The 26,417-nt window shown below is 37.5% G+C and overlaps 2 protein-coding genes across 8 annotated transcripts in view; one reads left to right on the plus strand and one right to left on the minus strand.

Annotated features, from left to right (window-relative positions):
• Positions 1–1,372: 1,372 nt before the first annotated feature.
• Positions 1,373–7,438, minus strand: LOC110863039 (transcription initiation factor TFIID subunit 2). The gene is made up of 24 exons (XM_022112252.2): positions 7,227–7,438; positions 7,076–7,130; positions 6,758–6,998; positions 6,464–6,606; positions 6,093–6,368; positions 5,822–6,006; positions 5,540–5,753; positions 5,271–5,420; positions 5,048–5,191; positions 4,872–4,974; positions 4,711–4,788; positions 4,590–4,621; positions 4,448–4,503; positions 4,131–4,370; positions 3,907–4,059; positions 3,719–3,818; positions 3,492–3,632; positions 3,234–3,427; positions 2,926–3,137; positions 2,678–2,838; positions 2,534–2,607; positions 2,273–2,447; positions 1,716–2,051; positions 1,373–1,627 (listed from the first exon to the last, which is right to left on the minus strand). Exons 1-24 carry the CDS (start codon positions 7,280–7,282, stop codon positions 1,493–1,495), a joined length of 3,654 nt encoding a protein of 1,217 aa, XP_021967944.1. The 5' UTR covers positions 7,283–7,438; the 3' UTR covers positions 1,373–1,492.
• Positions 7,439–7,530: 92 nt separating this feature from the next.
• LOC110841982 (phosphatase and actin regulator 3) overlaps positions 7,531–26,417 on the plus strand; it is a 29,264-nt gene continuing 10,377 nt past the window's right edge. For 3 of the 7 annotated variants that reach the window (XM_035860510.1, XM_022087686.2, XM_035860527.1), the window contains exons 1-2: positions 7,531–7,773; positions 7,915–8,583. In XM_035860510.1, the coding sequence (XP_035716403.1) occupies positions 8,172–8,583 (412 nt within the window). In that variant the 5' untranslated portion in view covers positions 7,531–7,773; positions 7,915–8,171. Of the gene's footprint in view, positions 7,801–7,914; positions 8,584–10,554; positions 12,215–17,902; positions 20,724–26,417 lie in introns of those variants that run through there. The other 4 variants (XM_035860515.1, XM_035860517.1, XM_035860530.1 and 1 more) reach the window with 4 other exon arrangements.

A 26,417-nucleotide genomic window follows, 5' to 3' on the forward strand; every position in this document is an offset into this window, starting at 1 on the left:
GTATAAAAATCATGCATGGCCTGCTTTTTCGGTACTGGACTAATTAAGTCACTTGTGCAAGTCGTACGTACGCATATCTAGCCAAAACTTATTAGTTCTGCTCTGCAAACAAAGTGATTCTAAAGTTTCCAAAGCTGTTCAACAGAAATAAGACTACCAGTGACACTGACTCATGTTTAATACTGTACTGGCAATTGCCAATCTGGTATGCTTAATTAGAAAGAAATATGAGAATAAGAAGAGTGCTTCAAAAAGTTGGCTATTAATTAAATTAAATCATCAGCTCATAAAAAAGGCATGATTTTTCGGATCCAACATTATTAATCACAATCCATTTTGAAGAGGGTGCAATTATGTAAGTCACGGTCTTTGTACATGTAAATAAAAATGCTTTATGCATTTATCCGTGTCCAACTAATATACTTCGGATTTGAACCTTAATAGAGGACGCATCAAAGCGAAACCTTTTAGTGAGTCTTGTCTCATATTCGTACTTTTAGGAAATAAGGCTGTACACGTAGCTTGTAGGGAGTATGCAGAAACGTATGTATAGTGTACGTAGAACAACCTTGGAAAGTGACTCCAAAGTCATTCGGACAACGCCGCATCAAACGTGAAACATGATATCAAACATCCGTTCAAAAACATGGTACAAACTACAACTCGGAGTAAAATTCAGTCCATGCACAGCACCATATGGCAAAATCACAACATTAATCACGAAGAAGCAAACAAAAGAAGCTTATTTCCAACATCCAATAATTTTGCATGGTTGTAACAATGATGCATCACGGAATGCTGGTTTCTTATGGAATGGCAAAAATTGGCCGCATACATAATTCAGCCAAATGGAAGTTGTAGATAACTTTTGATGATTTTAATGCCACATTTTAGAAGCATAGCACTAACACTCGGGTGATGATTATGAAGAATGTCTTGCTTACGTGGACATAAGACGACCAATGGCAAGTTTGTTTCAACAACCTTACTTACGAGAAATAGTAACGCCAAAACAACGTATCACTCACTCTCATCGCGTAGTAAAACCTGGTTGGCTGAGGCACTCCACAACAACTTTGATTTGCCTCGAGGCAATAAATACGAATGCTACGTTCCTCACAAACATTACGCAGGCAGACATGAACCACCATGAACCTTTTTGTCAAGAGCAATGACGAGATAAAAAAGAAAATAAATGAATCATAATGGTGATTGTGTTCATAGTCATATAAGGATTGACATGATCACTTTGGTTGGATTAGTAAGGAATCGGTGATGATCTCGTCTTTGGCTTATACAGGACACGGTCGCCACAGTCGATTGTCTCTCAGAGTCGCACCTTTATTACCAATAAATATTTAAAACTTTTGACTTTAGTTATACATGTATGAATTTCATTATTTATTCACAGTAGTAAAATACAATCACAAAAAGCCCAGGATATTTCAAAAATTGCGTTTACCATACAAGAGAGAAAATTAAGAAAACGATTTTATTGTTGCTGTACTGGACTATTGCTTCCAGAACTTCCAGAGCTTAGAGTTTCCTCGCGAGTCTTTTTTTTGTGTTCGTGCTTATGCTTATGCTTATGTTTGTGCTTTTTCTTCTTGTCCTTCTTTTTCTTTGCCTAGAAATATCAAAAAAAAAATTCACCAGGTTTGCAGTCATAATCATAAATTCATAGTGGAACGCTATTTATGAATTGTTCATCAAACCTTATTATGATGATGATGATGGTGTTTCTTGTGTGAAGATGTTGATGGCTCTTCTCCCTCTTCTTTCACACGGACTTCTTTGTCCTTATTGGATTCAACTAGTTCGTCGTGATGATCTCCATTGTCGACATCTGTTTTTGCTCCTTTCTCTTCCTTGATCCTGGGCTTCTGCAAGTCGTCATTCTTGAACATCCCTGGCTCAAAAGATGTCGGCATTCCATCAATGTCCATGGCTTCAGGTAAGTCGCCGGAATTGTCAGATGCCATCGATTCTCTCTTGGATGATAAAATCCTTGCTGTTTTTGGTGGCTCAGTCTCAATAATCGTTGGACTTTCCTGCAATGCAAACACAATATATAAATAACACGGATGATTCCAGGTTATTGTCACTAAAAGATTTCCGACAGAGTGATCACAAATAAAGTAAAGGAACTACGCTTATTAAAGTACAAAAACAACTAAAGACACCAAAGACACTAAAATATAAAGGACTACCGAGCACTAAATACTTGGAGATTGAACTTGTTAGAGATAACAATTAGTATGTAGACCCTTACTCGTTTGAACTCTTCAACCCCTTCGCGAGTTGTCAATGCAGATTTCCTCCTAGAAAATGCTTCATCGTTTTGTTGGGAATCATCAAGAAAGCACAAGGGCTTACGTATGCCGAATAACGTGTAGTATAAATCCACCAAATCACATCTCAATCTTGCATCTCCAATACATTCATAACTGGCAAAAAGAAAGTTAGAATAGATTACGATTTGTAAAATTGAAATAAAAAGCATCATAGTCCTAAAAAATATTATCATGCATACTTCATTTTCTTCCATATTCTAAGTGCAATAGTTTTCGAATGTAATGGGGACTTTGCTCGTGGTCTGCGATCAGTCTGACAAAAAATTAAAACAATAATCAAAAATACATTTTACATATACTATTGAATACGGGACAAGACATACCATTTTTTCAGTTAAGCATCGAATTATAAGCCGACATAAATCATGTCGCATCGTCGGAACGGGATCGTTTTCAACAATGTTGAGCAGAAACTCAGCATCGTCTAACTTTCCGTCTGTTCGAGTGTAATCTACAACAGCTTCTAAGGCCGCAAGTCGTACGTCTGAAAAATTAAGTGCACTTATGTAATCTGATCTCGATCAAACGAGCATACATATATACTTATATAAGAATATTATGTCTTGCGTACCATGAAACTGTCCATATTCAGCATATGCTTTAAATACTTCAACGTTGTTGGGAAGATGTCCAAATTTTTGGAGTTTTCTTAAAGCTTTCAAACATTCTACAGTTACAACATATTTGTAACAATGGAGCATCTTTTCAAGATTCAGGCATCGAGTTATTTCCTCCATGATTAATCTTGTATCTGATGAGAGGGATTCTGCAGTGATGTCAGAGCTAAATAGAAACCATCACATTTTTATATTTTTCTTTTGGAAACCACTTCGATTCATGGACAACAGTAACCATCTGGCAAAAATAATAAAACGTTACCCTGATTGCAACAATGAAACCACAGGAGTCACCGTATTGCCTAATGATTGGACAAGTGTGGCTCGGTAATAATTGTCTGATATTTGGTTCCTTGAATTATCATTATACTTGAAGAGATCGATAAGAAACTTGAGCACCTCGGAAGGGCAGATGCCGTGGGTATTTCGGAGGGATGCCATTGACGCTGGAATGGACTAAAACAAGAAAATCAACCATATTTATTCTATTGAGTAGGCATGCATGATAAAAGCAGTTTACCTTTTGTAAATAGTAGTGCTGCAAATTGGAAAAGTCGTTATGCTTAATAATTCCAGGACATGAGAAGGAGCCAAACAATTTTCTGAAAATATTGATCATTGCCGGGGGCCCTGTCCAGGTGGAACTCATTGCATTTGCTACCTGAAATTAATTATATACACAAAAAAAATGCTTATTGAGCATTTATAAATATGAGTTTTTTTAACTTGTTATACAAAACTAATTACTTTTGCAAGAACGTAACACGCTTCAGTTCGAACACGAATAAAACATTGTTCATTCTCAATCATTTCCGTCAAAGTAACTCGAGTTTGGGGTGTCGGGAATCTGAATTAGTTTGATCAATTAATTATTCATTTTTTAGCAAGCCAAACCAAAAATATCGTCCTTTTCTATATAAATAGACTTTACTCACGCCTCCAAAGCCAACACAGCTTGGATCTGGGCAGGGACATCTCGTTCGTGTTTGAGTTGGTATTGCCACTGAAAATCGGGTTGTCTGACATCCGTTTGTCGAATTAGTGATATATCGGGATCTAGTCTAATCCACAGAACAGGAGAGTCCGCGCTAAACACAAATAAATTTCAAATTATAATATTAAAACGCTTACAAATAATTAAATTGTTAAATTAAATTACTCCATAGCGCTAAGATCCATGTCAACTTCCTCTCCAGTGCACAAAGGGATTTTTTTCTTTTTCTGCCTACGACTTTTTGAGTGGCAAACAATATCCGCTTTTGCATGAGTCCCTTCTATTTGAAGCAAATGTCGGAATGTGCCATCCAATTCTTGGAGAGAAACCGTCAATGGTCCCACATATTTTCGAACTCCAAGCTGATGTAAATTTTCTTGCTTTATCTCCAGTTCCACCGTATTCCTTAACACAAATACTAAATGTTGAGTATACAGTTCGCGTCAGCGTTTGGTTGATGCTTTATTTATTCGCCCTGTTACCTTTTTCGATTAAAGATGAAGGACATCTGAAAATGAACATGACCACCTTGTCGTACCTAATAAGCAATTGTTAAAAATTAAATTTTTAACAATTTTACCTTACCCCAACTTTAAATTAATAAATTAAGAAATTAATACTTACCCATTGGTCCATGAATACTGTCATATCTTTCCCTAGAATGTCATAACACGACATGCAATTAGATATTCTTTGTCGAAAATTGGCTGTCAATAGTATACTAAATATAGAAATAGTTTTTTACCTGTAACATTAAACACTGCTCGAGTAAAAGACGCCGTGCTGATCAAAATTGGATTGTTGGTGTTGGAGGAGGGACCATCTACTAGCAAAAATAGTTTAATGGACAAAATCAAATCTCTTCAAATCTACCATTAATAGACAAACAAATCATTACGATCGTACCTTGAGTTGTTGGTGGAGGGGCTTGTGGTACCACCAGGCCCATTCCAGACTGCTGTGACTGAGCAATATAAATATTTGCCAGCGAAAGTTGTTTGTTCAACACCTAAGAATATAATAAAATCAGAAATGGTAAATAAATATTGATATTTATGATAATTTAAAATATCCATCCAAACCTGAATGAATAAAGTAGCTCCTATTCTCATCTCTAGCATTCTGATCACCAAATGTGCCTTTTTCGATAGCACTTTTAAATACTCGGGTGAAATTGTATGTGGATTGGACAAGGAAAAATAAAACCCAGCATCAGCTCCAGGAACCTGTTTATTAAGAATATAAGTTAGAAACGTGTACAAAGTTGGTGCATGTGTGCAATAATTTAAATACAAATTTGTATACCTGATTTGCTTGATTAGATGGTCTAACATTACAACTACTATTACTTTCAGTCGTACTAGGTCCTGCAAACGTAATTGATTTGTCTAGCATGCAGGGGTCTAAAACTATTCCACCGTACTGCTGCTCGTACTTCAAAACGTCTTGAAGATCCTATTTTAATATAAGCACAATGTTCATCCACTCTCATTGAAGGATTAATTGATTAGGCACATTCTACAAACTAGTAAAATAACTGATATGTGATATATGTTTGAGTTCTTTAAAATTACCGTGAAAATAATATTTCGATATTCATTCATTCCAAGAAATTTTTTTATGTACAACAAGGAAAGAAAATTGGAGATCCCTTTGGCCAGCCACGAATCAGAGGAATGTTGGATGGAAATGTAGCAGGAATAAAATTGTTCGGCTAATGCTACGGCAGTGAATCTCCGAGTCACATAAGTTTGATCCAAAATTGCAGAAGTATGCAATAAGCACGTACTGCAGAAACAAAATTCCAAAATAAACACATGCCTGTAAAATCATACAATTAAATGCGCTCTTCTTACTCCAGAATGCACATCGAAGCAAAAGACTGCATCTCTTCATATGCTTCATGAATATAGACCGTCTTGTAACACGTGTACGGGAACCGCGTAGTTAGCAACTCTTCGTAAAACTCAAACATTTCATGTAAAAACCTCGAGGTCCATCGTAGCAAATTCATAAGTCCAGGCAAACAAAAATGAGTGACCTGAAATGAGTGACATAAATATATTGATAGCGTTGTTAATAATAAAATTCATTACGTATGTCGCACTATTACGTAGTTTTACTGACCTCGTGCATTTTTGGGTCGACGTAAATGTCGAAAGGGCCAACAGCGAGGCCAATATTAGGAGCAGCAGTAGGAACCGAAAGAAAGTAGTGGAAAACCTTTCGTCTGCTCCCATCAGCTGCCTGTACAATTTCTAAAAGTTCTCCACACGATACTGCCGTATAAGATTCTTCTACAGTAAATTCAAGCTTCCAGGTGCACACTTCAGAAAAACTATCGATACAAGGAAACCACAGTCGAGAACTATTTTCATGTCGAGTAGTAAACATGTGAGGTTTCTGCAAATAATTAAAAATGTCAGTATTATTTAGTTGATCTTCGTGTTGTGCATATTTATGAAAGTATGCATTATTAATATCATGCGTTATCTAACCTCAATTCCTGTCGGATCTTTAGGAACAACGAAATGCAATCCCCCTTGAGGTTTCTCCAATGAATACTCAATGGTTAGACGAAATGGTCGCCCTTCAACAAGAACGTGTGATGCTTCTTGTGGTAGTCGTACAATAAGTTCTCCTAAAATACATATTTCACATATTAAGAATATATTACGTGGATAATAATATGTATCTGATGTCATATGTAACGTCACAATAACTTAAGTAACAATAAGAACCATGGGACACTTTTAGCAGCTTTTAAAAATTTTAAAATAAACATTACTCACCTCCTCCAGCATCCGGATCACCTTCCAACACTGCATTCTTATGATCTGCACAAAAATGCTCAAGTGCGTGTCCATTAGTATTGGAGTCTAGAGGAGTAATCTCCGCCGTTAAGTCGTAATAATCAAATTGGGCTTCAAAAGTGTCATTTATCACAGCCCGATAAATTTTGCACTGCTTCACATTCAGTTTGACACATCTCAAATTAGACTTCTTTGGGATAATTGTCAGCTCAACCAGACCCTGTCACAATGCACAATTTGATTGAACAGGCTAATTCATATTTTTTAAATATAAAAATTAAAGATTTTGCTTCTCACCAAGATACTTTTTCTGTGGATATTGATTCCGGTTAAGCTAATTAATTGATGCGTCGTACTGAAAGCAACAAGAACCAACAATTAGCCACAATAGAACTAAAGTTTGAACTAGTGCAGGCTGAAATAAATATATACAGAAGTAAATACTCATAACTTGTATGGGCGTGAGTCCTCGGGAATGGTGTCAAATTTATTTTTGTAAATCATCGCGTTGTCCTGTCCCCACTTGACGCGTGGGGGTGGCGACGAGGACGAGCTTGCAAAAGAGGACCTACTTCATAATTTGCAATTATTTTGTGCAAAAAGGCTGCCGGAGAGGCGGAGAGTAAAATTGGTGGCTGTGTTGTTGTGATGGTGGCGAGAGTGGTGGCGGGCAGAGTGGAGTTTTCGATGGCAGCCTTGTGCCAATGCTCCCCAGCTCACCGAGTGAAAAGTGAATCATCAGCAGAAACAGCAGGCTTTACAATTTGCTTGCAACGTACAACAAACTGTCAACAACTTAATTATAACATTCATTAAACTGTTACTCATTTAAGCATCATCAACTTCACCACCAGTGCACTCTGCCTTCTCATCTGTCTCAGTGTGGGTGGTAGGACGGATAAGTCGCGCCTTGATAAGTTGCTCAGTGAACGAAAAATGAAGGTGAAGACTGAAGGCCAGTGAAATTCAAAATTATTCAAAAGTAAGACGAGGAGGTAAGAATTGGATCTTAACAATTTATAGTGAGTTCATTGGAAATTCCTTGCATGTTATTAAGTTTTCTATCCTTGTTTTAGCTTGTAGTTATAAAAGTATTGGATTAATTATTATTTTTTGTACTTTCTATTTTGTTCCAGAATATAGAATCCAGAAGTTCTGTGGTCAATTGTGATTACATTGCAGCTTTATTTTTGGTGATACAATTGATTCTAAATTTGGGAGGGAGCGAGTGCAATTTTTTAAATAGAAAAGTACACCATTTCGTTCGACTGGCCCTCGCATCAATTACCAATCACGTCTTTTGTTGATTGGAAGATGACAACATCTAAAGAACTCTTCTCCCCCTAGTCATTCGTCTTTATTGTCGCCTCTTGGCAAGAGGCACTCGTCATTTATGGCGAGCATCGAGCCCCCAGATACTGATAGTGCGTCATCATCAGTCACTCTAAACAATTCTTCCTCTCCCGAATTCCACGAGAATCTCAATGCTCACAAATGTGGAAATATTCGGCAAGATGGACATGGGAGCGGTGCAGCGAACAAGTCCGTGCCGCCAGACTTTATCCCAATCAGATCCAGTTGGCGATCCTCCTCAGTCGTGGTACACAGGGACAATGACCACGAAGCTGACGAAGATGCTGAGGACGGAGATAGTAGCACGAGCACCAATGCAAATGATAGTCCTCTAGCTGGGAGCAAAATTACAAATTTACGCGACAGAGAAATTCGAGGAGAAACTGGAAGTATGAAAGAATCCAAAACATTTGCCTTTGGATTGAAACATTATACGGACACTGATGTTAAAGGTATGTGAAATTTAAATATTTTTTTCGACACATGATGGTGATTTAGCTAGATTGCAAAAACATCTACAATGGCTTCGGGTTTAATCGTTTCAGTCTAAAATAAGTTGAGTAAAATAAGTTGATACTAACGATGGTGTATTGAATATACATATTTATAAATTGAACTAAACCAAGTCAATGAATGCATCATGATCACATGTACATCTGCTCTGATATGTATATAATATCGTTTGCATGTGTCTCAATTTACAGAGTCACTAATTTTGTTCATAAATAAGTATTTATGTGGGTGGAGAGGAAGTTTACTCTTTTTGAACTTTGTTGCATATGTACAGCAAGAATAATGATTATCTTTCAATTTTATGAGCACCAGAACGAACATAGCAGATCGCATAACAGATCCACAGAAGGACCCATCCATCCCCCTGCTAGTAATGATGAAGATGAGAGCAATTTGGAATGGTGTTGTATAAGCGTCACAGAATACAGACTCGGTTGGCTTTTACGTGTACTCCATAATATTAACCGAGGATGAGGCAATATTATTGCCTTTTCCCCGATTTCATATATGATGACCAAACTCGAACTCGAATAATAAGTGCTTATTACTACACACAAGTTACGAATGGTGTATCATGAATTCATGATCGGCTGCTTGCTATCCTTGCATTACTTGGGTCATCATTTCCTGTGTGCAAAGTTTTTCAACAGTTTTTACAATGGATTTTGGGATCATGCTTTAAAAGGAGTTGTGTGCATCATGTTTGTATACATCGTGGATCGTGGAGTATGTACAGTGTGTATAACGTGGATAGAAATTGCAAATGGCTTATGAATCGGTTTGACATCATCTACTAATGGCTTTTCTTTATCTTCTCCGAAATGCATGTCGCATGTTGTGAGAAGAACGCCTGGCATAAAACATTTTAATAATAAGCAAGTCGTTTCGTTTTATGATTCTACAATTTGTCGAATCTATCCTTTGATGTATGTACACTATTCATCCTAACTTGGTTACTTATTGAGGAAGGTTGAGTGTGCAGTATGTGCATCAAGTACGATAACACTATCGAGTGCAGTGTGAGCTACTTATTTGGCTAACCATGCAATAGTTGTGGAAGCGCGACTAATTACATATACAAATCTACTTACAGTTCATTCAGTCAGTCAGTACCAGTTTTATTGCTTCAAATATCTCTTCCAATGGTGCCAATAAAAATTAGATTAATCGCATTATTATGCGTTGTAGCGTCAGATTTGAAGGCCAATTCTTGGACAGATTGGTTTTTAGTAGTGTCGTTTGGAGCTACTCGGCACTCGCTGTCGCTAATAAAACAATCAATACGCCTGCAATTGTGAACATGTCCAACAACCAAGTTTGCCAGTGAAGTGAACTTAATAACGCAGCCAAATGTTCTTACGTAGAACTAGTCAGCCTAATTCCATAATAAATATAATTAAATTTGACAGTTTTGTCACCATTACATGATAATAGGATAGGAGTTACTACATACATTTACATATATTCATCAAACTAAGTTTGGCGAAATTGGTAATACTTGGTACATAGCAGGTGAATCTAAAATCTAAATCGGTTCATTGGTCACATAAGTTATCAGCACACGGGGTAAAATGGGCAGAAAAAGTGCAGCCGGAAACGCTAAAATAACGGAACGAAGAAGAGCATGGGAAAAAGGACTTTCTCCCAGTTGTTGATATGCATCAAACATTGGGTAACAAAAACAAACCCGGTTCGGTTGGGCAACCCGGCTTCTTCGGAGGTGGTGGCAAACCATTCTTGCACTCCTCTCCCCGACTCCCGAGGACACATTTTAGTGCTATCGGGCGTAGGGATAGGAGCTCAAGTAGAGGAAATGGGTTCAAATGTATGTTACATGGATGAATGTGGGACGGCTTGCATCTCGGGGTTCTTGCTCAGTTATCGTGGTGCCGTTGTTGTGAATGGCGTTTATCCAAAGTTGATCTAATACGAGAGGAATTTTGGTAGTGTGCCCAGGATGGCGATATCAAGACGGTTGGCGACTTTAAGATATTCTGTAGGATATCAAGCACGATTTCGTGAGTAGACTTTAGAATTGGATTGTGCCGTAATACGACACGACACGCTAAAATATTATTACGTATGGTGGCTTTGTTTAGTTGGCCCCATAAAAACCAATTGGTTCATTTCAGCTCCAGCACTCTCCCTGACGGACAACAACATACACATACTCGCAGGGTTTTGCGTGGCATGAAAACTATTCATGTATCGAATTGAATAATTCAAGCATATTAACTACCTGCCAACTTGGTGGACTTATTTTCACCTTTTACAAATGGTGGACAATTGTCGTAATTCAAGCCCGTATTTGAAAAGTTCGTTCGGTTAACTTGAACATGCAAGGACAAGTTGTTTTGTTCGCAATAAATAAGTGGGTGGTGAAAGTAAACTAGAACATGAGTATACGTACACCGATCTTATGAATTCTAAAATGGTTCAAGAGTGTAAGCGTACATACAAAAGTAAGCATGTATGCATAGGCCATTGAGATGTAATACCATAGGCATACATTTGAACAATAAAATAATATGACAACCAGTTCTCTGTAGTCTGTGCGCTGTGCTCCGTTCTGGATACGTTGTCTCACTTCGAGCGTCTCACCCTGATGATTGAGTTCTTATGATTTTATAATAAAACGCAAGTGGTACTAAATATCGATATTTCACATTGTTAGTGGATGACAGAAACGAATTTCCCAAAATATAGTAGATTTGCACAATCGGTGCAGCCACATGCATATGTGTAGTGTTGTACCATTATGAACTGTATTTACTCGTGTTATTTTTTCATTAAAGTTGGATTGTGAAGTTGACAGAGTGGTGGTTCTAGGACTTATAAGAGTAAAGGATGTGGGTTCATTCATCATTGTCGTTTTGCTTGAATTTAATTAAAAGATAATGAGTGAAGGAGGAGAGGTTGGCGCAAATTTGCTTCATCTATCAATCAAGTTAAAGTGTACTCAATTCCAACCGGGAAAATTAATGTACGTTTCTAAAATACCCTGAAACTGGTAGTGCTAGTTGTTATATTAGTTGCATATTACATGCAAGAAGAAAGGAGGCTTGTCTTGTGACACATTGTACGCTTTTATTTCAAGTGAAAGTAGTGAAAGTGCTTACTTCCACAACGTCCTGGAGGATGGGATCAGAGTTTCATTAATGTGATGGGACACATTCTCCTAAATTGTATATTTAAATTATTCTATTAATCTAATTGGAGAGGTTTGTATTATTTTGTACAGTTGCATGGTCACCATTTGTGCACTCCAACGAAGAGTGAAATTTCAAATTGGACCTTTGTAACTAAATGCAAATCCGTGCTTTGTGTCTCATAGATATGGGTTGTATATTGTATACATACGCGTACTGAAGTTGATGTGATCTCATAATTGTGTAAATGTAACTGAAATTGAGCTGGATTTCTCGAGAGATTCCGGATTCCGGCCCAAGTGCCTGGATCGTAAGATACCAAGAAATGCCGTGATTCTTAGTGAAATTACCCTTGTGGATTTGGACAACATCATGATAACGCACTCACAAAGTGATGAGTTTCCTTGTCAAACTACACCAAGTATGCAATTTTGATCATAAATCTATTTGTATGTATCTACGAATCTATAAAAATGTTACATGATGGACAAAAGACGGTAGAAAGAGGGCGAATGATGCGCTGGGTTGTTGATAACGTAATAAACCAGAAAAACTGGCATGGTATACTACCGTCAACCGCGTCCTCGTCTGCTGTTTTGTAGTAGTCGTCGTGGTCAGTCAGTTAATTGCACTTTAATCTCACAATTGATCATGAAATGCATGACAGAGTGACACGAAACCTGTGCTCTTTAGACAAGCATATGCATATACGTTTTCTACGTTAAATCTTAATTTATTAGTATATTGATACCAAAAAATGTGCTAATTTGTTGATTTACCCTGATTTCTGAGAAAGAAACATTACTGACGATAAAAAGTAGGGTATTTTCTTTAGAGTTGTACATGGTTGTACACGACATAGTTTGTTTGGTCGGTAACAACAATAAAGCGTCCCAAGTGTCTTAATCCCAGAACCAATGTCAAGTATTAAAAGTTCTGTGAGTGTTAGTCAATGAGTCTATCTTTTGTAACTAGCATGCGCGTTATATCATGCATTGAGCTAAAAATGAGGGTTTTAATTTATTACACCTGGAATCTAAAATCGAAACTTCCACGATGAACAGGGACATTATTTGATTGATCAATATATTCGGAATTTTATCGGATATGTCTCTACAACTATAAGGTGAAAACAGTCATGTATATGACCAACTGGTCGATATACATACACGGTAATAACCCTAGACCACCTTGGTTCTATTTGCATTGAAAACTTGGGGTTTCAATATTGTCCTCCACCATAAATCCGAGAAAGAAAACTCCCGTCTTCTCGAGCTCGTGATATACTTTGTAGTTGGAGGAATTAGTCCATTGACCTGTTCCATTTTATATACATACATAAACCTAAGTTTCTTCTACACGTAAAACTTTATAGGTTTGTAGAGCCGCGTGTTTCACTGTTCTTTCTATATGTGACCAATCTCGGAATTATTCAGTATACTTGTGCATGTTATGAATTAATATGTTACAATGGTCCAGGTTAATTGGCGATCGTTATAAAATATAACCGATACAATTTAATTAAAGTATGTGCACTTTTGCAAAGTACTTATGAGAACTTTATTGGAGGTCTTTCATTTCGAAATGTTGCAATTTCTTAGTTTTATTTCAAGTCCTATTCTGGGTACAAAGGAATATGAAAAACAAACTGCATATGTTTTAAAAGATAATTATTGAAAAATATTGTTGAACATCGTTCAGTTTTTCATGCAGGAAATGTGTTTTTGATAAGCTTGATCCTCAACCATGCAATATATCAAAACATTCCATATTTGTATTTGACGAGATTGATTGGCTATATATTGACAGATTAAGTTCCTTGCCGTCTGTTATCACGACTCGCCAGTGGCGAGTCGTCACATGGTCATTGAGCACTAACTACCTGTTTACCATTAAAGAAGGGATTTTCGTTTAGTTACTTATGAAGCTCGGCTTAGTTGCCATTGTATTTGAGAGTATTAAACAATTTATAGTGCCAAATGTCTCCCTCGACACAAGGTTAATGTTTTGCAGATGAATGGAATATGCGTTAATTGTAAGACACAATATTGTGATATTGCATGACGAGGTTTGATTTATTGATTGAGAACTAATTTAATGGGACTCGTTGAGCAAATGCTCTCTCTCCATCAGTATTTTAACCGTCACAGAGGCTGATGAATGAAACTACTTAGGATTGAAACGGACAATGCCATTTCGTAAGGCTTTACGCGAAGATTACTGATCTTATTTTATTCCGATGTTTCCACCTTCCACTTGTGTAATTAATGGACATTTTGCCATCATTGCTCCACACACTGGCTGGTCGATATTCTTTCAAACATTCCGATGATTCCGTTCATTGTTACCTTGCATTTTTTTGCTTGATCAGTGCACATGGGGGCGGATATTATTAGATCCCATTATTCGCTTTGACGTGGAATGATTTGAAATTTGCTCTTTAATCATCTAATTAATCATTCATAATAAGGTTTGCAAGAGCAGGGAATGCGTTTGCTCGAGCTTTATAGCTGATTAGAGAGCATAGATTCTTCTAAGCTAATGATTCATTTGCTTGCGTTCATAATTAGAGATGACAATCTTTGATTGTTTTCAAACCTCATTCAGCCAGCCAGCATATATTTACCGCTAGGATTGTACGTGGAATATTATTATGATTAGTACGAACGTAAAAATCAGATTATGGGCCATACATTTTATATTCTAGTGTATTTGGAACTAGTGAATGACGCCTCTGTCCAAATCGAAGGCGACCTGAGGGATCAAAGAATTTGCTTCGTATTTTAATTTTGAGAAGACATGTTCACAAATAAAATTGTGCCAATATGAACGCTTGAGAATAGTTACAAATTAAATGTACAATACAACAATTTACATTCAATAAGGAGTTATGAATGCGAAATTGACAGTTGACCTGAATAATCTGGATTGTTTGAGCAGTTTGATGTTTTCATTGAGAGCACATTTTTAGCAATAAGAATGGAGTGGTGGCAGGGGAGGATGAGCAGATTATTAATGGTGATGACTCCAATAGCTGATAATTTTTCTTCGCCACATAAAACAAAGATCTGCTTGAATTTGTCCTCGACACCGTATTTATACTACGGATGATTTATACTACGGATCTCAAATGTTAAGTTGACAACTCCCTCGCTATCAGTTGTATATGATAGAAGAAGTGGCATCCACCATTTCGTGTAGGATCAAAACGCAAGTGGAATAGAAATGTATCGAATTATATGAATGCTGCACACTGATAAAAACTGGGGTTCCTTATACAGCTAGATTTTTATAAGCTAGATTTGGCCATGACTCAACTTCATGCGAATGAAGAATGCCACCCAAGACAATATCAAATGTTTATACATAATATGCATTATTCAGCACGCGAGATCGAGTGGCAAGTACAAAGACAACGGTCAAATTTGACATCGCTGACCATCTCATCTTGACGATGATAGAAAGTAGATAGCGATTGTTGTGGGTGAATAGCATAGCAAGGTTAAGGAATTTATAATTCAGCTTTTTGCAACGCAGTTATCAATGATTTGTCGGGACAACCTGACCATCTAACTAAATAATACATGTGGTTGACAGTGTCTGACTTCACAATTATTCAAGTCTCACTTATGTTTTCATTTCCCATTCAAAATTCATGAGAATATTTATTGCCAGATATTGCTAAAGAATGACCCAATTCGTTTGAGTTAAATGGTGGAAATAGCCCGTCGATCGCACGGAATCTTCGAGCAATTCATTCAGACAATTACTGAAAATTAGTTTTTTAAGCACACGTCAATTTAAAGTAGAGGAATGAATCCCTTACTTTATTCCAGTGTTTGTAAAATTACACTAATCTTAAGCGTTTCGCTCATCCTCGCGTAACTATAAATGTCTGATATACTTGTATAACTTTACATTCCACACCAGTGCCATGTCTCATACACGAGACCCTCAGCGGTCTAAAACCCAGATCTCTTGAGTTGACATGACCTTCCATATGCGCCAATCAATGTGAAAACGACGTAACGGCTTAAACATATACTCCTCGATGGTATGGTTGTTTAGAACTAGGCGAATGACTCACATTTTGATGTACTTATATTCGATTTATGTATGTATGGGCATGCATGCGTCGAATAATGCAATTGGAATATATGTTTGAATTCGCAGATGTTGTATCTGAAACTAAGCACGAAAATAATATTTAATGCGAGATATAATGCGAAGATATCGAAAGGCAACCTTCCTCAGTCTCCTTGTCGTATTCCTATCATGTGATAGTCCAGGTACTTAAGCGTAGTTAAATTGAGAGCAGGTTTTGGTTCACATGAAGTTTTGTTCACATTCTATGCTTCAGAAACCATCTTAAATCAACGTCCGACAATAACCCAACCAATTTGTGGCTTCGTTAGGGTGTGCTAAAAAAGTATGGACATTAAACAATCCTCATTCACCAGAATCTCGTAAGGGAAGTTGGAAAACACTCTTGTTCAGATTAGTTCAGAAGAAAATTCATTTTCCTCCGTCCATCTTTTTACATTGCATTTAAGTGAATAGGTTAATGGCTTTGTGTGGAAGGAATGTGAAAACACCTGTTACTTCCATGATTTCTGGAGAATGTCTCCACAAATGACAGAAAAAATAATAATCCACCATGAATCCACTTATAAGCTACTGATTTATGAGATGACATATTCGTACTATTGTTGAACGGAATAACGTTTAACAAATTAGAGGCTGTTTGTCTTTTTTGAAGGTGTGGCCTTGTGGGTTGGTAGCACGCAAATTTTGACTACACGACATATTTTTAAGCATCGTTATCTAATACTTTGTTTTTATGGCTATTATTATTAAATACTCTAAGAGTGCAACCAACCAGCAGATGTAATAATATTTGCATGTACTCGTATTTTTCTTTTATCAATCTGAATCGTCGTTAATCCTGATTGAATTGGGAACTTTTGGCTAAATAACTCTGAAGGATAAATCGGGTAGGCAGGTGTACTTTTGACGATAACAGGTATTCTTCTCTTCTTCTTTATTAATCTTTATAAGTCCAGCAGGTTGTATGACTGGAACTCAAAATGAAAACTTGTTAGGATAAAGTTGAAAGTGCTCTTGGTTGGATGGAATTATATCATTGTCTGGAGCATAATATTGTGAAGTCTCCTTGCTCGCATTTCTTTCCTTCATGTTGGAAGGAAGCATTAAGGGGAGATGTAAAATGTGAGAAACGACGTAGCTTCACAGGTATCTTCCCCAACAGCAACGCAGCTTGTTTCATCTTTTCTTCATTGCTCTCCTCCGTCCAGGTCCAGACAATTCTTGTGCAGGTCTTCGATCCCCCTCTCTCCTGCTTTTTTGGGTATTTTTTACTGGACTCCAGCAGCAGCACCTCCACTCTCATCAGGTGTATGTTAATATTGGGCATACACATGTACAAAAAACTAAGAGACTTTGATGAGATTGAGCTACACGCCATGTAGCAAAGGAAAGACTAATGTGTGGCAGCGTCGAACTAAGGAGAATATATGGACAGCATCATTCGTATTCTGTTTTACTTGGTGAAATGTAATATAACCAAGAGTTGTATGGTTATACGCCAAACTTGTACCATGTATGAACGTTAAGCAGTGTAAATGTTTGTTCGTTAATAGCTTGTTGTTGTTACGTATGAAAGAGATGAACAGTAAAAGAGGGTTTATGTTGGCAGGTTGTATTTAAAAGGTGATCCTAATTCACTGAATCTGCATTCGAATCACATTTCCGTCCGCCACATGCAAATTGTGGGGGGAAATAAGGCCTCCTAACACGTAATAGTGTAAGGTGTCATTTAGTGGAGGGAGGAGCATGCGATTGAGGGATAACCACAATCAAAAATATGGATTCAGTGAATCTGAATCAGCTTTTAGTGGTGGATGAAAACATGCTGATGAGATGTGGTTATTGTGGTGTAATCATGAGTATGGTTGGATGTGGTATGGTTGGTACCAGGCGTATGAGTATGTATCTTCGGTTAATAATGTAGGGAAAGGTGGACACAAGGTGTTGCAGCAGTGATCCACTATTACGCTCAATTGTTCGTTGCTTGGTTTCTTCGGTGGTTGAATATAGTACACGTTACGCACTCAAAGGTGAATCATCCCTGCTAGTCGTTAGACAAGGATTTAGGAAATTCTCAACCGCCCATCATCCCATCATGAAGATGGGCCGCTTAACTCTTATTTGCTGATAACCATTTCCCACTAAACACTGACTTGAATAGATTGAAGTTTTAAGTTCATACTGGTTGTTTAATCCATCGTAAGCTAAAAATGTGTGCTGTTTTCTAATTAAGAGGCTAAATGGTGGATGCTGAATATAGACCTTCGTGATTGTGTGGTCCCTAAGTTAAAATATTGTCATTTCTCAATGCGTCGATGTTATCCCATCTCTTCATGTGCAAGAATCAGGAATTAGGTGGAATTGACATATGTAATAACCCGTGCATGAGTGCGATAGCTCTTGATTGTTCTTAAACACAGAAAGCATAATTAACGTCTCTTCCACCCAAGTCGTTGTTGAGAGAATGTAATCATTCACTTTTCGCGTCGTCCTAGTGTGGATTAAGCAGAGTTAAGCTCACAAATTTTGGCAAATTCCTTCCACTAAACAAAGTAATCAGCGTCAACAACTCAACGAGTCGATCGAGACTAAATTGGATTCGAGGAGACAACAATTATCAGTGCTGTGTTTTGTCTATTCGTTATTATATTATAACTGCAATTGCGTGAATAATTCTGAAATGACATGAGCTGTGGAAGGAATTTTCGCATGATTGTCTCCAATTTGAACTAGATGCGACCATCTTGTATTCCAATTTTATTAATCAGTTTTAAAATTAATTTGAGAATTAATTTCCATTAATCGGATTACTTGTACGTCTACCTAACGTGAATGAATAGACATATATTGCACTGTTCTGACAATATCATTTCACGTGTGTTCATTATTTGCGAAGAAAATAAATACATACAGTTGACGGAAAGTGCTTTGTTCTGATACAATTGTGACACACATTGTGGCGAAATTCACCTGCGAGGACCTGATACAAAGGATAGGGCAGCATGATTGCTTTGCTACTCCTCCTTCCTCACTTATTTATTGGAAGTGGTCCCGGGCCCTGACTACTCCGACGTTCCAAGTGTTAATCTCTCTCTCTGGTCCCTTTTTCTCTCTCCAATCTGAACGCACCACCGGAGACTAGGGAGCCAAAACAGAAGAAGCAGTAACGAAAGCAATTTGAAATTCCCTTGGTCATACAAAGGAAATAAATCCCTCGACGAGTGGCTCTTTCTCTCCCGTTGTTTAATAGTTGTTCCATCCCCATCATCAGCCAAAGAAATGGATGGACCATGGATGCTATAGAATCATCTAACTGGATGATCTGATCACAGAAAAGAATGTAGCAATGAATTTAGAGGAGACGATTAAACTACAGAAAATGTTTAGGCAATCTACAATTATGAAGTGGAGAGTGTCTATAAATAGCGCTTACTTGTGATATTTTATCGTTTTAAATATTGCATTTTCCTATTTCTAATACGCACGTTTGGATTCTGCAGAGTGGAATTTATGTGGCTGATTGCTTGTGGGTGATGACTCTTGAATTTTAAGTATCTGTGAGCTGGGGTATTCGCATGCATACGCTTCACCTCGTGGTTATACTTTATTGCCAGCTCGTTGACTGACCTGTCGGATGAAAACAGTTGAAGAGTTTGAATTTCAGTGGAATGATGTTTCTGAATATTATCAAATATTGCTGATCGTCATTATCATCATATTCGCATTACAACATTCGTCCAACGCTACCCCCATCATTACTTATTTTATGTCCCGGTGACTGCAGATTCGTCGATCCAACTTGTTTCTGCTTCTTGCTGTGATCCACTCCTTCCCCACTTTTGATAATCATTGCAAGGAATCGCTGACAGGTCTTGCAACAAAATAATAAAATACTGGTGTACAGCAACAATATTCAAATGGCAATCTGAAGGTTATTATTCCGACGCTGCCGCATCATTTCAGTTTGGAGTTCAACGTTTTATGAAGAGCAATTCTTGGCAGAGGGAAAGATATAATACAAACGAGTCACCGAAGGGTATAATTTGCAGTGATTTGCACTTTGTTTGCAGATTAATTGCCTTCAAGTGCAATTACTATTTCGGAACAACGCATTGATTATGTAAAGTAAAACAAATAAGGGAACACAGCCGTTGATATGATGCTGATGATGATGCGGGGTGAATGATTGTGCATGTTGTGTTGGTGTAGTAGTAGTACTCGTGAAGACGAAAACAATGAACAGATTTTACCATAAAGGTCCTAATTGTGGTCCACCATAACGCTATTTTGTGTGCCTTACGGGTTGTTTGTGGTGAATATTTGTTACATACATGCTGCAACTACATTGTACACGTAAACGTATATATTCAGCCCACGGCAGTCTTTGTTCTTCCCAGCCAGCAGTAAGGAATTAATGGATGACTTCAGGTTGAATTACACAAATGCAACGGAATGGTTTTATGAAAGGCATGAGGGTGAAGAGGATGAAAAGGAGGCGCAACAAGAGCTAAACGAGAAGGCGAGAAATGACCAAGATGACGCCATAATAAAGGACGAGAGAAGCGATCCAAGTAATTCAAACTTTGAAAATGAGCAAGATTTGGAACTGTTGGACGTTTACCCGTTGACGTTGCCTTTCCGAGTGGGCAGAATAATCAAGAAAATGGCCCCGGTGACAACCTTCTGTGCCACGATCCCAAATAACAATCACAATTTAGTGTTAAATAATCTCAACCGAACCAAGAGCTTGGATAATCTCAACTTTGAGGAAAAGAGACAACTGATTAGTTCCACGCTGTCTCTTGCCGATATTCTGACTCAAGGTGCTCCTTTACACGATTTACATAATCTCTCTCTCTCTCTCATCCTAACTACTCTTTCTCTGTGGTCCTCTCTCTATCATTCAATAAGTTTTCCTCACAATTCCTCATTGCTACAATTAAAATTTGTGCCTGTTTTGTTTGGACGTAGTTTTCATATTGTCCAAATGCTCTAATTTAGGAAAGGTTCTATGGGCGCATACACCTTTCAGATCCAAAAATAGTTGGGTCATTCATTTTCATTTGAGAATCTACTTCATAATGAGGGTACAAAGAGTATATAGAAACTAAACCGGTGTCCTATAGAAGTTGGCAACTCGCCACTTACCGAGAAAACATCTTTAGTTCAGGGTTGCCAATTACCATGCAAAAATTCTGTATAGGTTATGTATTTATGTATGTACAATTAGTGGATCCCTGTCTTTCGCTGGCCACAAACTCGGGTTTAGAGTGACATATTTAGCACATCATACGATAATGGCTTCAGATTCATTAAGCCCCCTTTCCAACTTTCTCTTCACGTTTGCCAATGACAGTAACACAAGGTTGATTCACCATGACCTGCTTCAACAAGTGAGACTGTCTCCAATTTTTTTTCTACGAGGGGTTCACGACACTCCGTCCGCTTTATTTTTATCAGACTGGCAAAATTAAGACGTTCACATCATTGGGAACAATAAGCTTTGTTTGGAGTTAGTTAAACAGTTTCAATTAACTGTTAACTACGTCTGGATTACTAAACACACTATTTAAATATGTTGACAATGTTCTGAAAATCTTGGTAATAATTATGGAAGAGCATGCCCAGCCCAAAGCTCATCTTGATCTTATAATTTATGAAGCGTTTCTTAGAATATATTGAATGACGTCAACGGAGGTGAATAAATGACTCATTAAATTACATATCGCAGCATTAAAAGGTTAATAAATTCTGAAAATTATGTGAATTGGTTACTACACGAGAACATTACATAATCTGTCATTTTTTGACGATACATGTGCTTAAGTGCTTATTGATATTATACTATACATAAATACATAAATATACATCAGCTACGTCCAGTTCTAAAGTTCTTTGAAATTCGTTTAATATCAAATGAAGCGACAAGCCAAGTTATGGTTAATTTAACGATAAGTTTCATGGTTTCTTTGTCAAATGTCCAAGGTTTGCAGCTCCTGTTCTATTTATTATACAACATGTTGGGCTAGCTAATGTTTTAGTTCCTCGCTGATGTTATTAAGTAGCGGAAAGAACTGAAGCTCCATATTCATTCCGAATTTCAAGATGGAAAAGAAAAAAATAGAAAATTGTGGTTTCAAATTGTTGTCAGATTTTGGTACCAACTTTCAGCCAAGTAGCTACTCGTATTACTCGGAAGCTTAATTATTCTATATAAAACAGAGTTTCTTTCTAGCATGCATTATATGTGAACATGGCTTGGAATAAATGAAATTATACAATGTATACTGACTGCACTGTAAGAACTGGGAAAGTTCTCTCTGGAAAAGGAAGATGGATGACTAGAATTTGAAATGACACTGGTGACTAGTGACTTCATGCGTTGGAATCGGTTGGATACTTGCCTTGCACCATCACCTCTTTTCCAGGGACTTATTCTTGTGACATTGGATAAAAGTACGACGAGGACTTTGAAGCTTCATCTCTCTCTCCCCATATATGTACTATAGCTCGTATCTCGTCTTCACCACCATTATTACCATTTGTTCCTCTTCTCATTTCACTTCAAGATTCCGTCGTCCGTGTCTTGTTCAGAGAAGGTAGGGTGGAAGAAGAACTGATATTGAATCATCAAACAGTTTCTCTTCAGAGTCCAGCCAAGAATTTTTATGAGTGTCGTTCTTCCTTATTACAGAAGAACAAACGTGCGTACATATGTAGTCCTCCCGCTTTGTCCTTGACTTTTTTCATGAAATACTTTCTTGTTCCCTCAACAGTTAAGATGTAATTCCCAAAAGGCGGACAGACTGAAATTATAAACATTCTGTTGTACCATTGACCAGAATAAACTGAGATTGAGGATGAATGATATAGCTGTTTGTGTTAAGAAGCATTGATCAAAATAAGTTTCTTTATTTCGTTTTGTACTGAAATCCTCTCGTCAAGGTTCGTCATGTTATGTCGTGTATTGTTAGTGTATTTAATGTATTTTTAACAAATTTTATACACAGCGCAAAACCTTTCGTTTCTTTTTAGTTAGTTTCTGTTTTTTAGAACAAATCAGAGTCAATTACGTTAAGACTACAAAATAAATGAGCCAGGTTGCGTCGGTTAGGTAAGCTTCAAATCGTAAGCCTAATGGATGAATAAAAGCGGGTTGCACCAGCCAACCATATAAATGAAGACTGGCAGTTCAGACTGATGGAATTCAACATTCCATGCTAAGTTATATGTTAAGTTCCATTCCTTGTTTTCCCTTGAGGCCATTTCGGAGATTTGAAAGTCTGAGCACCACTTTCTTTTTTGCAGGATAAGAAGAAAAGCTGAGGTTTGTTCTTAATTTAGAGACTGCCTGGTTGCTAATGGCTGGTTGATTATTCTGTGATTAGAGCCAAGAAAATTGGAGACTGCATGCACGCACGGTCGTCCTCAAAGGGAGAGGGGAGAGTCTTGTTTCTCTTAACGATCTTGCACGTTGTTGTCCTTTGTTACAGCTCAAATTTGTGCAGTCATTCTAATACGAAATCGGTGCATTATAGCATTACACTATCCTAGTCCCTGCCTTGTTCCTTTGGCTGTATGTCCATTTAGGTAGATTAATAACTACGACTAAAGTAGTTCAATCACTAAAAAATTGAGTGAGGCAATACGACCAATAACTTTCTGGATCCTCTGCTTGACTCGAAGGTTTAAATCAAATGATGTCCGAAGTTGTTGATGATAGTTTTCAATCTCCGTATCATTATTGAGAACTAGAACCAGTGCATGGAATCATTCGAATCATTGAAAAGCGAACAAGTAAGACACAGGACTAGATGGTTCTTTGTTTTCCCTAAGAAATCTGCAATTGGAATTTATTTACGTGGATTTTCAGAAACCGGCTTGCATTTTCAACAGGGAGAAAGACTTGCTCTGAGTGGGCGTGTCGCAGCCGTGCTAAATGTGCTAAAAGAGCAGAGAAAAAGATTTTGCAAGCCATATTAACTTCTGGGAAGCAACAAATAAACTTTAATATCCTCCCAAAAATAGAACGCAATCCAATGTGAAAATTTCTATGATGGTTACTTAGTTTTGTCTTCTTCTGCATGTGCATATGCGTGGTGCTCGTATGTATCTATGTACGTCTTAGTGCATTGTCGAACCGATTGGTTGTTGCTCTTGTGCGACGTAGCAGAATTTGCAAAAATGGAATGTTTTAAGTGGGGATATGCAAATTGTGAAATGGCGCGTGATTTATATCAGCAACTTTGCATATAATTGTTTTGCATGCATGTATGGAGGGCAGGGCACACACTTAGGGTAACATTTGGTAATGTGCTGATCCCCTGGTCGAAATATTTGGTAAGCGTAGGCGTCGGGTCATCGATTCAATAACTGAATTGAAACTCAGTGTCAGGAGTTGCACGCAATGTATTTCATTCTGAACAGAAAGCCAAGTCGCATAACTAAATCCAGCTAATCTTACCTTGGTAAAACGAATATTGCATGAATTTAATAATTTGTGACATACAATCTTATTTTACAAATTTCTTGGTTAGTTTTATTTGCCAATTAATGCACCAGGTTCAAAATTATTACTTTTTATATTCATTCCGGTTTTGCAGGGGTTTATTATTATTCTAAATTGCATGCACAAGTTTAAATCCCAGTATTTCTAGCTATATAACTACCACTATTCTTGCATCAAAGCTTTCTGTGGCTGTAAAGGTTGAGGTTTAGAAGATATTCTACAAGCCCTGGGACTCACAATCAGTCAATAAACAGCAATAAACGACGACGATTGATGGCAAAGAGTCGAGGATTTTTGATAACCGTGACATCGCCCCATGCTGTTGGGAGACATTATTAACCGATGGCATCTCCTTTTCTATAGGTGATATTATTTAGACATTGGAACAAGTCAAAATGACAGCCATATTTGCATCCTTGTTTGTGGTTGTGCGCTGATGGTTGTTGTCAGTTGAAATTGCTAAATTTAGGTGGAAGAAGGGAGAGAGAGGCTCCCCATCGAGTTCATACAAAATTGCGATATTATCTTCAGACCAGATTTGCTCGTGGTTGATCCTGTTGTGCTACGAGAAGGAATTACGCTCTTGGTCGAATAAAATTTGTTCCGATCTGACAGAGTTGTGGGCATGCAGTTGTAACAAGTGTTACTGTAATGCATTGTCTCGTATGTAAGATTAACAAGTGATCAACGTTCGTGGTAATGGGAAATGAAAAATGAGAATGTGACAAGCAGAACTGAAACTGGCAGTTGAATTTATGCATTGTCTGATTTGTACACTACTAATTTTAATGAAGGTGATCTGTTGAATATGCTAATTGTGCTATGACTGCTGCACAGTTCCCAGCATTTTGCAGCCATCTGAGGTGGAACTGTTAGTTACAATATTAGATTTTCTTTATCTCAAACGTATAAAATATTTATTGTTCATCCTTAGAGCATCAGTTGAACTGTATTATGTGTGCATACATAATAAATTTGAGTAGTATTTTCTGACTGATTTCAGTGCTTCAGATGATGTAAATACACGTAGAGTAGAGAGGTGGGATATTTAGTGTCAATTTTATTTACTGTCAACTCAAAGTAATTATACGACGCATATAATAAAATAAACAATGCACAAGTTCCACGTACATAGCCCGAGTGTGAGGAGAAGTAGGTTATATTTCATTTTATTATGCGTGGTATGCCGGATTTGTGAGATGTAATCTCTGAGTATGAACGCATCTTTTCCGTTTTATAGTTTTTAGCACGGCAAATCAAAGAAAAGTTGAGACGGGTTTATTAATGAGATGTTTATGCAAATGTAGTTCCAGTTTGTTGGTCCATTTTGTCAGTGGGCCAAAGAAGTCACATCATCAACCAGTTCTCGGTCTGGTGGTCATAGAGCCGTGAAAGAGTGTAACGTTGGAATTTCGGTCAAGACATGTAAGATAAGTTGCACATGTTGTTTTAAAAACTAGAACCACAACAATCAGATAGGTTGGTTCTCGAGGAATCACGACATGACATGACTTGCAACGCACGGGGAATATCGTTCGGGGCCCCAAAAAAGTTGTACATGCATTTGTAGTAAATCCGCCACAATATTCCCTTGTCTTGACTGCCAGCAGGTTTTTAGAAAACTACTCAAACCTTTTAACCCGGCTTAATTAAATGCACTTCAGTTCGAAGTATTGGGTTGTTCGTGTTCTTAACGTGTGTATAATAAGTATTACACTCAACACATTAGTTGGTTAGTCCGACGAGTTTAATATTTGAGGGTTGCAATTCCTATGTCCACAGAGACTCTCAAACAAATAACTACCCAAAATGTAATTATTACGACACCTGAAGAATTTATTACAAACCACTCCACACTAAATGTGAGCTAATAAATTATTTCGCAACAATGATCAAGCCCGTTTCTGAATACTTTAGTGTTCACGAATCACGATAAGGCCCAAGGAATCGAAGGATTTTATTATTTATGCTGCATGTATTTTGCATTATATGTGTCATATGTCCGAGT

The sequence above is a fragment of the Folsomia candida genome, unplaced genomic scaffold (assembly GCF_002217175.1).
Source record: "Folsomia candida strain VU population unplaced genomic scaffold, ASM221717v1 Fcan01_Sc001, whole genome shotgun sequence".
In the NCBI taxonomy this organism is placed as follows: domain Eukaryota; kingdom Metazoa; phylum Arthropoda; class Collembola; order Entomobryomorpha; family Isotomidae; genus Folsomia; species Folsomia candida.

Bases quoted from the DNA above. Each gene is read 5' to 3' on its own strand.
- LOC110863039 (XM_022112252.2), bottom strand. From the start codon at position 7,282: ATGATTTACAAAAATAAATTTGACACCATTCCCGAGGACTCACGCCCA. The intron at 5,754-5,821 runs GTAAGAAGAGCG...TTGTTTCTGCAG, and splicing joins GCTTCGATGTGCATTCTGGA to TACGTGCTTATTGCATACTT. The intron at 4,975-5,047 runs GTTTGGATGGAT...TTATATTCTTAG, and splicing joins GAGCTACTTTATTCATTCAG to GTGTTGAACAAACAACTTTC.